This window comes from Mobula birostris, chromosome 9 (assembly GCF_030028105.1).
Source record: "Mobula birostris isolate sMobBir1 chromosome 9, sMobBir1.hap1, whole genome shotgun sequence".
NCBI classification, from domain to species: Eukaryota; Metazoa; Chordata; class Chondrichthyes; order Myliobatiformes; family Myliobatidae; genus Mobula; species Mobula birostris.
Window position 1 is genome coordinate 151,165,916 of NC_092378.1, and position 15,366 is coordinate 151,181,281.

The following is a 15,366-nucleotide window of genomic DNA, read 5'->3' on the forward strand; positions in this document are numbered from 1 at the left end:
GCGGTAGCCGGGAGGCACACAGCACATCTTTAAGAAAAAAAAGCCGAAATAAACATGCTAATTAATTAGGTGCCGCCCAACACGTAATTGTCGGCCCAGATCAGTGCCGATTGCATCGCCTCTGATCTGGGCTGACAATTATGTGTCGGGCAGCACCTAATTAATTAGCATGTTTATTTCGGCTTTTTTCTTAACGATGTGCTCTGTGTCTCCCGGCTACCGCTGCATTCTCCGCGAATCAGTATCTGTCTGCGGCCTGGGTGTTGGGGTGGTGGGACACTGGGGTGTCATCTCGTCGTCTGTTTCCATTAGAGCAGGCAGCTCATCTTCTCCTATGTCTGCCTGCCTCAATGTTGAAGGTCGAGGTTCATCGTCTGCTGTGGCTGATGTGGAAGGCTTGCTTGACTGCTGAGCCTCGCGCATTTTTCTATCATACAGTTCTTTGTAAGGACTCAAACCATTTTGCAAATATGCCCTAAACCGACGTACCCTTTCAAGATTAAAGTTGTACTTTATCATTGCAGCGAAAATCTCACGCAGTTGCTTCACGTTCAGTTCGTTACTGCATTTGGTTTCGATTGTTATCCTTTCCTCTTCCAATTGCATCAGCTCTTCATCTATCAGTTCTTGGTCATGCGATGCCAAAACCTCTTCAACATCATCTTCGTCAGCTTCCACGAGCCAAACTCACTTAGTCCTTACTTCATTCACCATGATCGAAACGCTTAATTATGTCTAGTTTTACACTAAGTGTAACACCCTTACGAGCTCTTTCAGGCTTTTCCGACACCTTAGAACTCATCTTGCAAACGGCTGCTCACAGGAATGTGTTTAAGCAATGCCAGTGAGAATACCGTTCCGAATCTGGGGGAGAGCGGCTGCTTGGGGCGCGTGCGGCTTTTTATCTCGCGCTGCTTTCTTTTTCATAACAGTGAAAACATCTTCTGAAAACGAAAACGGTACTAATGCAGGTCTTTCGTAACAGTGAGGTTTCATAAAGCGAACGTTCAAAAAGCAGGGGACACCTGTACTGCATTTCAAAGTGGTACACATACAGAAGAATGTGAACATTCAGCTAATTTCCCAATAACTATAATGCTTGCCCCCTTTCCCCCATCCTTGCTGATGTAATGACTAGTTAACACATTTTCTTTAAAAAAAACGAATGTTATTAATTGATGTTTTAAGAGCAGTGCTGGATATTAAGGGCTTTAATATTACACATTGGCAAAAAGTGGTCAATGCTCTGCTCTCCACTAATCCTAGCCTTACTATAAAACCCGCCGATAAGGGGGGTGCTGTTGTTGTCTAGCGTATTTTTTATTTTTTTATTGAGAGATACAGCGTGGAACAGGCCCTTCTCACCCAATGAGCTGTGCTGCCCAGCAACCCACCTATTTAATCCTAGCTTTAATTACAGGCCAATTTACAATGACCAGTTAACCAGTATGTCTTGGACTATGGGAGGAAACTCCAGCACCCAAAGGAAACAGCTCACAGAAAGAATGTACAAACTTTCTTACAGAGGATTCCAGAATTGAACTCCAAACACTAACGTCCCAAGCTACACTACCATGGTTTTTAGCCACCAAACAAGTACCTGATCTCATAAGGTATGATTGCCCTCAATTTTAATATTCCAGCAAAAAATCTATAAAATTCAAAAATATAATTTGATCATGACCTAATATGCAGCTAACTAGTTAAGAAATACTGTGTTGTTTTATTGTATCCATTAGGAATGGAATTCAAACTAAAACTATTTAAGATAACAGGCAGTAAAGCTGAGACTTCAATCCTAACTGCCTGGCTGTCAACTTGCTCCCTAATGATGACAGGGGAATTAGTTCAACTTATTGTCAGCTCCACACACTGTAATCACTTGCATGACAGACTTGTATTTAGTTCTAACTGCAACCTTTAAATGTATTGCCCTAATTTTCTACAACATGTGAAGTACATTATCATGCATATGTACAGTCCTGTAAAGATGTTTAAAAGCAGCTTCTATCATATAAAATTCCTTTTACCTAAACATAAAGATTAGTTTTATTGGGTCACGTGTACATCGAAGCATCAAAACATAATGAAACATGCTGTTTAAGTCAATGACGAACAGTCTGAGATGTGCTGCGGGCAGCCCACAAGTGTTGTCATGCTTCCAGTGCCAACATAGCATGCCCACAACTTACTCACCCTAGCCCATGTCTCTTTGGAATTTGAGCAGAAACCGGAATCTCTGGGAGAAATACAAACTCCTTACAGACAGCAGTGGGAATTGAAACCTGATCATACAGCTGTCATTGTACAGCATTACGCTAACTGCTATGCTACGGTGCCACCCGCAAAATGTAACAGTTATTACCTATAAGTGTATAAATGACCTGTAAATGTACTAACTGGCAATATACACAAAATTTGAAATAGACCTTTAGATCCAGAATTACAGATAAAATAGCATAATCCCATATGCCATATATTAATGAAAAAGCAACATTATTTTCATGAAGAATTTTAAAGAAAATCTAAATATGAACCATGGAAAGGAATAAAGAGTCAACGTTTCAGGCCGAGACCAAGTGCCACTGGTTTCTGTAAGGAGTTTGTATACTTTCCCTGTGGCCACGTGTGTTTCCTCCAGGTGCTCTGTATTTTTGCCACATCCCAAAGATGTAAGGGTTAGTAGGTTAATTGGCCACATGGGTACAAGGTATACTTTTCTATTCTCTCTCTTCTCATGATCTATGGAGGCACTGTTCAATTCCACCACTGTCTTTAAGGAATTTATATGTTGTCCCTGTTTCTTCCCACATTCCAACGGTACATGAGTTAGGGTTAGTAAGTTGTGGGCACCTGTGGGCTGCTCCCAGCACATCCTCGGACTGTGTTGGTTGTAGATATAAACAATGAGTATGTTTCAATGTACATGTGACAAACAAAGCTAATATCTTATCAACCTTTAGGTAAAGAGGAACTGTGTACAGCCCTGATGAAAGGCCTCGGCCTGCAACATCGACTCTTTATTCCTTTCCATGGATGCTGCCTGAGTTCCTCCAGCATTATGTATCTGCGCGTGTGTGCAAGTCTGCGCATCTGTACTACTCTGCAGAATCTCGTGCTTGAAAATTAACCAGTGAATGGGGGGGGGGGGGGGAGAGTGTAGAAGGGAACCTTACAATCAGTCAGCAATCTAAGCAATCTCAACAGCAATTGTTCAGTGCACAGGGGAGCCGCTGTTTTTAATTCACCACCAGCAACAAAATCACTGATGCTGGAGCTTTTCCACACACTCAGACAGCAGCAGGATATTGTTACCAGAAATGAACAGTCTCTGTGGCAGCCCAGTAATGCCTAACATCCAGGAATACTAGTGACTTTCCACTGCAGATTTCAGGAGCAGATGACCAAGTAATCAAAACTATTCAGGTGGTGGATATGGAGTGAGCTGGGTGGGAGAAACTGCCTGTCATTCAGTGGGAAGGGAATTGCAGTACAATTTAGCACACGTGCATATTTGAGCCGTTTATAGAAGCAGAGGTGTCTAATGCAAGTATTGTTTTCACTTTTGAATGTACCTTATACTTTCCACAGGTAAATTTAATTTCTGACATAAATTATTCTCTGAAAGTCAAACTCTTTAAGCACTTGTAAAGACTAACAAATGCCTTCGAAAATGTGAAATAAATTTTGCAAAAGTATTTGCAACTGGTTAGAAAAACGCTGCAACAGTGCCATCACTGACTTTACATAAATACATAGAACAGTATCAGCTGGTGGGAGGAGTTCTGTGTAGCTTTGAGAGATCTATGCAAACTATAGAACTTTTGCTCTAGGGCACCAATACACTGAGTGTAAACTGACCCACTGCATTGAACTGTGTGCTCATCATATCCCGGCAGCAGCAGCAATGGAAGCAAAATATTTCTAGGACTTCAGTAATTTAATAGGCTGTGTCTTATTCCAATCATATTGAATATATGAGGTCAGCTGAAGAGCCAATATTTTATAAGACATGAAATAGGAGCAGAATTAGGCCATTTGACCCATCAAGTCTGCTCCACCCTTCCAACATGGCTGATCTATTAGGACCAAGTTGTAGTTTTGGCAGAGGAGGTTTTACTGAAGGTTTAAAACACAAAAACAATTTTGCATTTCTTGCTCTTGTTTGCTACCAATGACACCAAGTAACCCTTAGGGTGACATGATTACTCAAGGAAAGTTGAATATTTAACCATCACGATTCAATACACATATTTGTGTGTTGACTGGAAACTAGATACTTCTTCAATAAAGACAGAGGTTTCCAAATTAGAAAATATTTTTCACAGACCAAACTGCAGGAAATGCAATCTAACAGTTAAGATCCAATCACAAAGAAGAGAAAATCTGCAGATGCTAGAAATCCAAACAACACAGAATGCTGGAGGAACTCAGCAGGCCAGGCTGCATCTATGGAAAAGAGTACAGTCAACATTTTGGGCTGAGACCCCTCGGCCTGAAGGGCCTCAGCCCGAGATGCCAACTGTACTCTTTTCCATAGATGCTGCCTGTCCTGCTGAGCTCCTCCAGCATTTTGTGTGTGTTGCTAAGAGTTAGCATGTACACATGCTCAACAACAAGAGCCACGAGGTAATGTTGCAGCTCTATAAAACCCTGGTTAAAGCACACTTGGAGAATTGTAAACGCAAACAACAGGAATTCTGCAGATGCTGGAAATTCAAGCAACACACATAAAAGTTGCTGGTGAACGCAGCAGGCCAGGCAGCATCTCTAAGAAGAGGTGCAGTCGACGTTTCAGGCCGAGACCCTTCGTCAGGACTAACTGAAGGAAGAGTTAGTCCTGACGAAGGGTCTCGGCCTGAAACGTCGACTGCACCTCTTCCTAGAGATGCTGCCTGGCCTGTTGCGTTCACCAGCAACTTTTATGTGTGTTGCTTGGAGAATTGTATTCAGTTAACATAGAGCATAGAACAGTACAGCAGAGGAACAGGCCCTTTGACTCACAAAGTGGTGCCAAGCCTATTAAATTAGTAATCAAATGCCTAACTAATCTCTTCTGCCTACACAATGCCTATATCCTTCCATTTTCCTCATTCACGTGCCTATCTTTTAAAAGTCTCTAATGTTTCTGCCTCTCACCACCCCAGGCAGTGCATTCCAGGCACGCACCACTCTGTGTAAAATACCTCCTCTTACTCTAAAATCTAATACCCTCTAGTATTAGATACTTCAACCCTCGGAAAAAGATATCATCTGTCTACTCTATATATACCTCTCAATAATCTTATAAACCTCTTCAAAGCATCAACATTCTTCCTTTAATGAGCCAACCAAAACTGTATGCGACATTCCGGATACGGCCTAACTAGAACTTTATAAAGCTGCAACATAACTTTCTAACTATTGAACTCAATGACTCGAATAATAAAGAAAGCAGGACATATGCCTTCTTAACCATATTATCAACCTAGGTAGCCACTTTCAGGGAGCTATGAACTTGGACATCAAGATCCTTCTGCTCATCAACATTGTAAAGGATCTTGCTAAAACAGTGTACTGTCTCTCTGCATTTGACCTACCAAGGTACAACACTTCACATTTGGCCGGGCTAAACTCCATCTGCCATTTCTCTGCCTGTATCTGCAACTGATCAATATTCCGTTGCATTCTTTGCCTGTTTACAACACTATCCACAAAATCACCCATCTTCATACCATCTGCAGACTTGGGAATTGCAAGTTCCGGTCGCCTCATTATAGGAAGGATGTGGAAGCTTTAGGGAGGGTGCAGTGGAGATTTACCAGGATGCTGCTTGGATTAGAGAGCATGTCTTATGAAGAGAGGTTGAGCAAACTCGGGCTCAAAAAAGGAGGACGAGAGGTGACTTGATAGATTGATAGAGTGGACAGCCAAAGACTCTTCAACCAGATTGGGAAATGGCTACTATGAGGGGGGATAACGAGGGGGTTTAGGGAGTATAGGGGTGATGTCAGAGGCAAGTTTTTTACAAAGAAAATAATGGGTGCATGGAATGTCCTTCCAGGGGTGGTGGTAGAGGCAGATATATTAGGGGCACTTAAGAAACTACTCTTGGATAAGCACATGGATAATAGAAAAATGGAGGCATACTGTATATAGGAGAGATGGGTTAAATTGATCTTAAGAGTAGATTAAAAAGTTAGCACATCATCATCACAGGCCAAAGAGCCGGTACTGTGCATAATGTTCTATATTAACAACACAGTGAGTTTTAAACAACCATTTTGATTGAAATCCAATGGCACTGGATTCTTTCCATTGGGCCAACATGCCTCTGCCAGCCCAAAAAAGCCCTTTCTTACATTGTCATCAATATACAGACAACTTGGAAGGAATGCTACATGCTATGGAGCTTTACATAGATGAAAAATAATTACCTGTGCACAAAACCATGCTTGTGCAGATGAGCAAGACCAGCAGCAATCTCACAGGCCATCCTTTGCAGCTGCAGCAACTCTGAACCACAGGGACTTTGCTCATTTTGCTGACTATGCAGGTAGCCCTTTATGTCACCCTGTAAAGGCAAAGAAGGTGCATCATCAGTCATATCTGTGCTGCCTACTGTTAACAAAGTTATTTAACCTGCACTTTGAGCGGATGGGGCTCGTTAGCTGTCATTGGCATCTCATCTAAGAGAAAGAAAACTTTGATCTCAAATCTCCACTGCCTTGCAACTATACCCACTCGTGGGGAAGGTGTCAGGAGTAAACACTGAACAAAAATCCAGAGCTAGGGTCACTAGGGCAGTCCTAGGTTGAATGGGAACTCCTGCCATCCTGCTGGCGCTAAACTGTATCGGTCTCTGTCATTCCTTTGAATTCATCAGACAGGGCAAGTCTGCAACACAGCAACAGTTTGTTCTCCATAATGTACTGCCCTGGCTTGCATATCACGTAGACAGCTGGGATGCAATATTCATGTGGGGCCTCTCTCTAACCGGTGCCCAATATATACAGTAAACCTCAAGAAAAAGCAGCACCTAAATGTAGTATCTGCAAATTGCTTTCCTTACACAAGTTTTCCATTATATATTGGGCAAGGTAAAGGGAAAGGTATAAACGTAAGTTCTGCAGCTGTTGGGCTGGGGGTTGGGGGGGGGTTCGGGCAGGGAGGGGTGTGGGGAGGGATACAGAAACAGGAATTTATAGGGTCTCGTCAACCGGGGCCATAGCGTCAACCGATGTTTGTGCAAATTAAAATGGGAGATGTAGAACAGGCCAGAATTGGAAGAGGATTATTTCAAAGGCTTGTAGGTTCAAAAAAAGTCATTCACTGCATGATTTAAAACAAGATCAGAAAATAATAATAAAAGAAGAATGAGTGTTCCTTAACCAGGCCTTTCCCAGGCTACAACAGGGTTCTGTCTCTGACAAATGTTCATAAGTCAAAAACAGCACAAATCAAAAATGTGATTGCCAAGTAAAATATTACATGAAAACATAGCTTGCCAGGAGCAACAAATAGCTAAACCAGTGTGTTTAACTCAACCATTAAAATTTCTCTACAGATGCAATGATATTGCTGCAAATAGAGATCCCTCATGGTAGAGGATAAGTGCAGCCCTACATCAGTCTGGAAATCTACCCCACATGTCCCACAAATGCCCATTCGCACATAAAGGCTGTGCACAAGTTAGGCCTTTGTCACCTGGGCAGGTTCAGTAGTTAGCAAGCAGAGGGATGATGAACAAACAGCTTTTCGTGGAAAATCAGATAAATGCAACAGGGTTTAGGTGGACTTGAGTTCTTAGAAGGTGGAAGTTCACCTATTTTAACATATTTTCTTTGTCGGCTCAGTGTCATTAAGTTTAACCTTAAATGAGATAATGAAGATTCCTTTTTCTAATAAAAATTCAAATTTCTTCTTTTACAACTGCAACAATTGCTTATTACACTAGCAGATAACGAAACTAAAATCAGCAACAGATTTTCAGCACACACAATTCTTATGAAAAAGTTGGACTTTTTTAATATTCTAAAATTTGTGGATTACATTACTGAACTTCACAATTTTTCATGTACAAAGTTCATACTAGATGGCTTCTACTTAACAGCTGAGTTAAGTTTGATGATTCCATTAGCATGGACTGTACTTAACCTGTGCTGACAAATGGTAATTAAATCACCGTTGCACAGCAACCATGTCAGCACTGAAAAGCACACACTCTTATAACCATATAACAATTACAGCACGGAAACAGGCCATGTTGGCCCTTCTAGTCCGTGCCAAACTCCTACTCTCACCTAGTCCCGCCGACCTGCACTCGGTCCATAACCCTCCATTCCCTTCCTGTCCATACATCTATCCAATTTAACTTTGTTACGTACCCCGTAACTGGGTTGCCAAACCAGCAGAAATGGATCACTCAGTTGGGAGTCTGGATTACTAGAACTAAGAAAGTTTTATTAAAGAAACAAGCAATACAGTCATCGAAAGGATAATAAATGCAACAGTTCAGCAATGATAAACACACATGGGCACAGAATTAAGATAATAGCATCAATCAAGCTCTGTCGTTGTCTAGGGATAAATGACCAATTTCAAAGTGACACAAAGTTCAGTCCAATTTAGTAGTTCAGTTTGCAGTAATCGTTGCCATGGTGATGGACAACGTGGGGAGAGGGAGGGAGGGAGGGAGAGAGAGAGAGAGAGAGAGAGAGAGAGAGAGAGAACGGGAACGACTGATCATTGAGAAACGGCTTCCACTCACAGACCGGCGATAATTGCTCACAAGCAGCTTTTGGGCAGGTCCTTGGTGATGTCACCTGAGGTCACCGACTGTGACCCCTCCTCCAGATGCGGTCGATCTTCTGCAGTGAACCCGGCACCCAAGCAAGGGCGGACACACACCGGGTTCCCGCTGATCGTACCTTTCCACCCTGTGCGTTGTCCGGTACTTCCCACCGACTCGTGAGAGGCGCACCGCTTCCAGGGTCTCGTTACCTCGGGTGTCGTGTGTCCTGCCTTAGCGAACCTGTCCCTTTTCATCCCCCTGCTGGGGTATCGCCTGTCCATCACTTCAAACAGTTCAGGGTTCAAAGGGGGAGCCGCTCCAGACAGCTCTCTCTCTCCCCCCCCCCCCCCCCGTCCCTTCATTACACATCTCCAGATGCTGTTTCATTGTGTTCCTTATCTCTCTCTTGAAGACAGGTGGCAGACCAACTGCTGATCACACAGGACAGCTAACATCTCATCTATGTGTATTCTCGTCACAACTTTAAATGACAACATCGAACCTGCCTCAACCACTTCTGCTGGAAGCTCATTCTACACAGCCACCACTCTCTGAGTAAAGAAGTTCCCCTTCATGTTACCCCTAAACTTTTGCCCTTTAACTCTCAACTCATGTCCATTTGAATCTCCCCCACTCTCAATGGAAAAAGCCTACCCACGTCAACTCTATCAATCCCCCCTCAATTTTAAACACCTCTGTCAAGTCCCCTCTCAACCTCCTCTACGCTCCAAAGAATAAAGACCTAACTTGTTCAATCTTTCTCTGTAACTTAGAAGATGAAACCCAGGCAACATTTTAGTAAATCTCCTCTGTACTCTCTCATTTTTATTGACATCTTTCCTATAATTCGGTGACCAGAACTGTACACAATACTCCAAGTTTGGCCTTACCAATGCCTTGTACAATTTCAACATTACATCCCAACTCCTATACTCAATGCTCTGATTTATGAAGGCCAGCATACCAAAAGCTTTCTTCACCACCCTATCCACATGAGATTCCACCTTCAGGGAACTATGCACCATTATTCCTAGATCCCTCTGTTCTACAGCATTCTTCAATGCCCTACCATTTACCATGTATGTCCTATTTTGATTAGCCCTACCAAAATGTAGCACCTCACATTTATCAGCATTAAACTCCATCTGCCATCTTTCAGCCCACTCTTCTAACTGGCCTAAATCTCTCTGCAAACTTTGAAAACCTACTTCATTATCCACAACGCCACCTATCTTAGTATCATCTGCATACTTACTAATCCAATTTACCACCCCCATCATCCAGATCATTAATATATATGACAAACAACACTGGACCCAGTACAGATCCCTGGGGCACACCGCTACACACCGTTCTCCAATCTGACACACAGTTATCCACCACTACTCTCTGGCGTCTCCTATCCGGCCACTGCTGAATCCATTTTACTACTTCGATATTAATGCCTAACGATTGAACCTTCCTAACTAACCTTCCCTGTGGAACCTTGTCAAAGGCCTTACTGAAGTCCATATAGACAACATCCACTGCTTTACCCTCATCAACTTTCCTAGTAACCTCATCAAAAAATTCAATAAGATTTGTCAATCATGACCTTCCATGCACAAATCCATATTGACTGTTCCTAATCAGACCCTGTCTATCCAGATAATTATATATGCCATTTCTAAGAATACTTTCCATCAATTTACCCACCACTGACGTCAAACTCACAGGCCGATAATTGCTCAGTTTACAAATTGTTAAGATTTTTCATTTTTCGATGTAGATTTTTTTTCTCTTCTCTGTCAACTACAGGCAGAAATCATCATCAAAAACACATATACAAAAACTTGCTCTTATTTGAAATACCTTCACATGTCTAAATGCATTATTTGCAAAATGTTTTGGGACTTCAAGCTCTAAAAATGTGCTATATAAATGCATGCTTGCTTTGTTTCAAATATGGTACAGAACTTCATAAAAGCAATTTTCAAATCACTACCAATTCTAGGCTGAACATAACACTTAAAGCAAAATAAATTTTGGGGACAACCAATAAATCATCTTAAATCCCTGAAAGGTGTTGATTCCATCTTTTACGGAGACTGAAATACTCATGACATCCAGAAGCAAAAACATGGCAGAAACTGTTTAGGCACCAACTTAATTATAGTGTAGTCAACAGTGTTTTAAATTAAGTTCAAATTTGTTAAATATTTACATTATCAGCAATACAGATCACAGACTAGAGAGATTAACTGAATTTGTCAACTGCACATTGAAACATCTAGTGATATGTGTTGTTTGCGTCAACAACCAATAGTCTAAGGTTTATGCCAGGGGCAGCCTGCAAGTGTCACCATGCTTCCCACGCCAATACAACATGCCCAAAACTCACATTTTTAAAAGCTTTAGAGCTTATAATCTAGGGGAAGTTGGCACCCTGAAGGCTGGGTCTACACGGCCAGCACCAATGTACAAGAGGCACAGATCAAGTGAACAGCCAGAGACATTTTCCCAGGCCAGAACTGGTTAATACAAGAGAGCATAATATGAAGGTGACTGAAGGAAAGTACAAGGAGGGATGTCAGAAGGAATTTTTTAAAATATTTACATATTTACAGAGAATGGTGCGTAGGTAGAATGTGCAGCCTGAGATGGTAGTAGAGGCAGATACATTAGGGACATTTGAGAGACTCTGATGTAGGTACATAGATGATAGAAAATTGGAGGGCTCCATGGGAAAGAAAGGTTAGATTGATCTTGGAGTAGGTTAAAATTTCCACACAATATCGTGGACCAAAGAGGTTCTACTGTGTGGAAAACAGTCTTGATTGACTGGTGGAGCACCTGGTGGGCCAAATGGCCACATTTCGTTCCTACATATTATGGTAATATTTATGTTTACCATAAGATGCAAAAGCATTTTTTTTAAATGTGCTCAACTCAAAATCCACCATTCAGCAAATGCTCCGTTCAGGAATTTTTTTTTCTTGAAGCAATGCTTCCAATAGCATCTCAAGACTCCATCAAAAATCAACAATCAACAATGACCTGTGATTAAATGTGATTAAACAACCAAACTTAATAAACATTAAAAATAAACCAAGAATCAATGAGGGGCTGAACTTTTTTTTTGCTTTTCATGGTGATGGGAGTGCCTCATGCATTGAGAGTCGAGCTGTGCCTGGTATACAGATATTATCCATTAAAATCATTAATTTACCTTTTTAACAAATGGCACAACTTACAAAATGCTGCTACCAAAACTCATTCAGTTTTTGGATAAGTGTTTTAAGATGTTAGCAAAGACTTTCACTGGAAATAAACTGCAATGTATGTGCTTTGTCCACAGCAGATCAGAATTACAATAGTTTCAACTCCATAAGGATTTGTGCATGACTGTAGAGCTAAAGGAAGGCTTTAAAGATCTAAAGGCTGGAATTAATTTGAAATAGTTTGCATGATTATTTTATGAAAGGAGAAAGAATGGCAGACAAAAGAAGAGTTTGCTTAGAAGTACCCATGACTAAGGATAACTAAAGAGATAATGGCAATATACTGGATTGCTGAAGAATGGAGTGTTTTAACTGATGACATGACTGTGTGGTTGAGCTCCTGTCCAGAAAAGCACAATAGAATCTGAGCAGCTCCATACAAAAGTGAAACTTTGCCACGATCAGTCACACCAATGGTCACATAACTTTGTATCCCAAGGTCTGGAACAGAAAGAAGCAGAGAAATAGAATGGTTCAAATCTGAAGAGGCTGTATTGTAACAGCAAACAAGTCATTGCATTAGAAAATGAAATGTAGTTTCTTGCTGACACAACTTCAGCAGCACCTGTATGTAAACCATGCGCTAATTCACAGTGTACGATGTATTCCAAATTGACTCACGGCCCAGAAAAACTCAAACCACTCCCAATTCCTGTAAATTTTATTTTTATTTGTCAGTTTTATAGTTAAATCTGGCTGTTTATTACAAAGCTATTTAATCACATATCAATTTCAGTATTTGACAGACACTTACACAGCCACAAGGAGTGCTGACATTCCCCTACATTGTTTCTGATATATGTACTTCGGGTGACTGCTTTTGTTCAATGCTACAGATGGATGATGTGCTCAGAATTAGGTGAATGCAGAAATAAAACTACATGCACATAGCTTCACATAAGGTATTAAAGACATGCAACTGATATCACAAAAACCCATGATCGAAATTCATGCTGAGGTGTGAGCAAGTGTCATACAAAACTGACGAAAGAACCAAGTGTCTGTAAGATGCATGGTACAACATTCCAAATGCTCATTAGCTGATATGTAATACTCTTGCTGAAGTAGTAATCCAATTGCTTGCCATGATAGGTCAGCATTAGAAGGACAGCAGATGCAAATAGAATTCACAAAGCTCAAGGTTGTTTTTGAAAGATCATTGGTTTGGTACATCAAGACCAAAATTGTGGCATAACAGCAACAGAATACAGCTTCTTCCATTCCACCATCAGATTTCTGAATGGTGCATGAACAATACCTCACTATTTCACTCTTGCACTATTTTTTTTTTAAAAATTGTAATTTATAGTAGTTTTTAATGTATTACACTGTACTGTTGCCACAAAACAAGTTTCAAGGCATCTGTGAGTGATAACAAATTTGATTCTGATATGCTTAATTTTACAGTACAGTGCTATGATACATTAACATGAGGGTAATGACCAATCAATTAGGAGATGTTAACATTTCTAGTAGTAGCAATAGTATAATCAATAATATATTTGGCCTTTCAAAAGTAAGTGTGCATTCCATCTTCTGGTTAAGAGTTATTCTTTCCAGGAATGTGCAGTTTCCCCTGACGTGTTCCAAACGCTGATTAATGAATGATGTCAAAAGATAAGGTCAGACTTTCCTCAAATTCATAGCTTAAGTACAAGCTTAGGTTAGTGGTCTTTGAGCGTTTTATGGATTGGTGGAGGAACAATACAATCAGACATAATGCAAGATAGCACCAGCCCTTCATCTTGACTAATTCAAAAAAACGTGAACCAGCACCATAACAACTATTCCTGTTCAAATGGTGGCACAAGATGCTGTAGAATCTGGAGAAAAAGAAACAAGCTGGAGGAACTCAGCAGGTAAGGCATATGATGGCATTTGTCCATACGAAGGTCTGAACCAAAAAGATGACCTTCATTTCCTGCCACAGATGCTGCTTGAGCAGCTGAGCTCTACCAGCACCTCAGTATTTAAAAAAAAATCCTTTTCAAAAGGTCAATAGGTATAACGATGATGACTACTACCCCACTGATAATGAGGGTGGGTGTAGCACAATGGTTAGCATAACACTTTACAGTGCCAGTTGTAATATCAGGGTTTAATATCCATCATTGCCTGCAAGGAGTTTGTAGGTTCTTCGAATGAGCTTGTGGGTTTCCTTCCACATTCTAAAGGCTTTAGGGTTAGTATTAATAAGTTGTAAACATGCTATGTTGACAACGAAAGCAAGGCGACACTTGTGGGCTCCCCTGTCCCCCGCACATCCTTGATGTAAATGAAGTATTTCACTGTACGTTTTGACGTTTCAACGTACATGTGACGTATAAAGCTAATCTTTAACAATTTAAGTATTGGCAATTGTACATTTATTTCAAAAAGACAAATTGCCAAAGATAAAACTCAATTCACTACTCAAATTTGACCTGTCATGAAGTGTAACTAAAATATTACACCTGATCAGTTGGTTTTACTCAATTATGATCAAAGCCAGAATAATGACAACTATGGCCATTTTCACTGTTCAGCGAGTCTCTCTATGAAAAGAAAGACATAGAGATAGAGTCTCTCTATGAAAAGAAAGACATTCATTCTTTCCAGGCTGCATGCAAGGTCAGCAGGTACTGTCATCTTTAACTGCACTCAAGATGCTGATGGACCATCAACATAAATCTCTGCAGAGTTTCTGGTAAAGCAAGAGTTCTCAACCTGGCGTCCACAGACCCCTTCAGTTAATGGTAAGGCTTCATGACATAAAAAAGCTTGGGAAACACTGTGGTAAAGATACTAACAGTATATCTTTACCAGAAGCTCAGCACAGATTTATGGTGATGGCTCATCAGTTAGAAATTCCAAGATTTAGACTCCATGTTAATGGAGGAACAAGTCATTTCCAAATGAGGATGGTTTGTTACTTGGGGAATCTGCAGAACCTGCTGCTCTCGATCTGCTTGGTGGTTGACACTGTGCTTGGGAAGTGCTGTTGATATCGTGTCAACAATGAACTAGATTGCATCTTGCATCTGTGGAGGCAAAGGGATAGTTTGTTCTCTGTTCCAGATTAGATAACCTGAAGCATCAGTATCTCCAAATGTCTGGGGTGATATCTATCAGCATAGTGCTTTATTTTTTATTTAGAGATACAGCATGGTAACAGGCCTTTCCAGGCAATGAGCCTGTGCTAATTACACCCATGTGATCAATTAACCTATTAACCCATATGTCTTTGGAATGTGGGAGGAAACTGGAGCACTCAGAAAACCCACACAGTAACAAGAAGAATATATAAACTGCTTACAGACAGCAGCAGGAATTGAACCTGGGTCACTGGTGCTA

At 40.9% G+C, this 15,366-nt stretch overlaps 1 protein-coding gene across 3 annotated transcripts in view; it reads right to left on the bottom strand.

Moving 5' to 3' along the window:
• lmtk2 (lemur tyrosine kinase 2) overlaps positions 1 to 15,366 on the bottom strand; it is a 129,725-nt gene that overhangs the window by 52,372 nt on the left and 61,987 nt on the right. The window contains exons 3-4 of one of the 3 annotated variants that reach the window (XM_072269130.1): positions 8,367 to 8,430; positions 6,417 to 6,553 (exon numbers count right to left, since the gene is read on the bottom strand). The exons of 1 other annotated variant lie outside the window; for it this stretch is intronic. In XM_072269130.1, the coding sequence (XP_072125231.1) occupies positions 6,417 to 6,553; positions 8,367 to 8,430 (201 nt within the window). The remainder of the gene's footprint in view (positions 1 to 6,416; positions 6,554 to 8,366; positions 8,431 to 15,366) is intronic. One more of the 3 variants, XM_072269129.1, reaches the window with a different exon arrangement.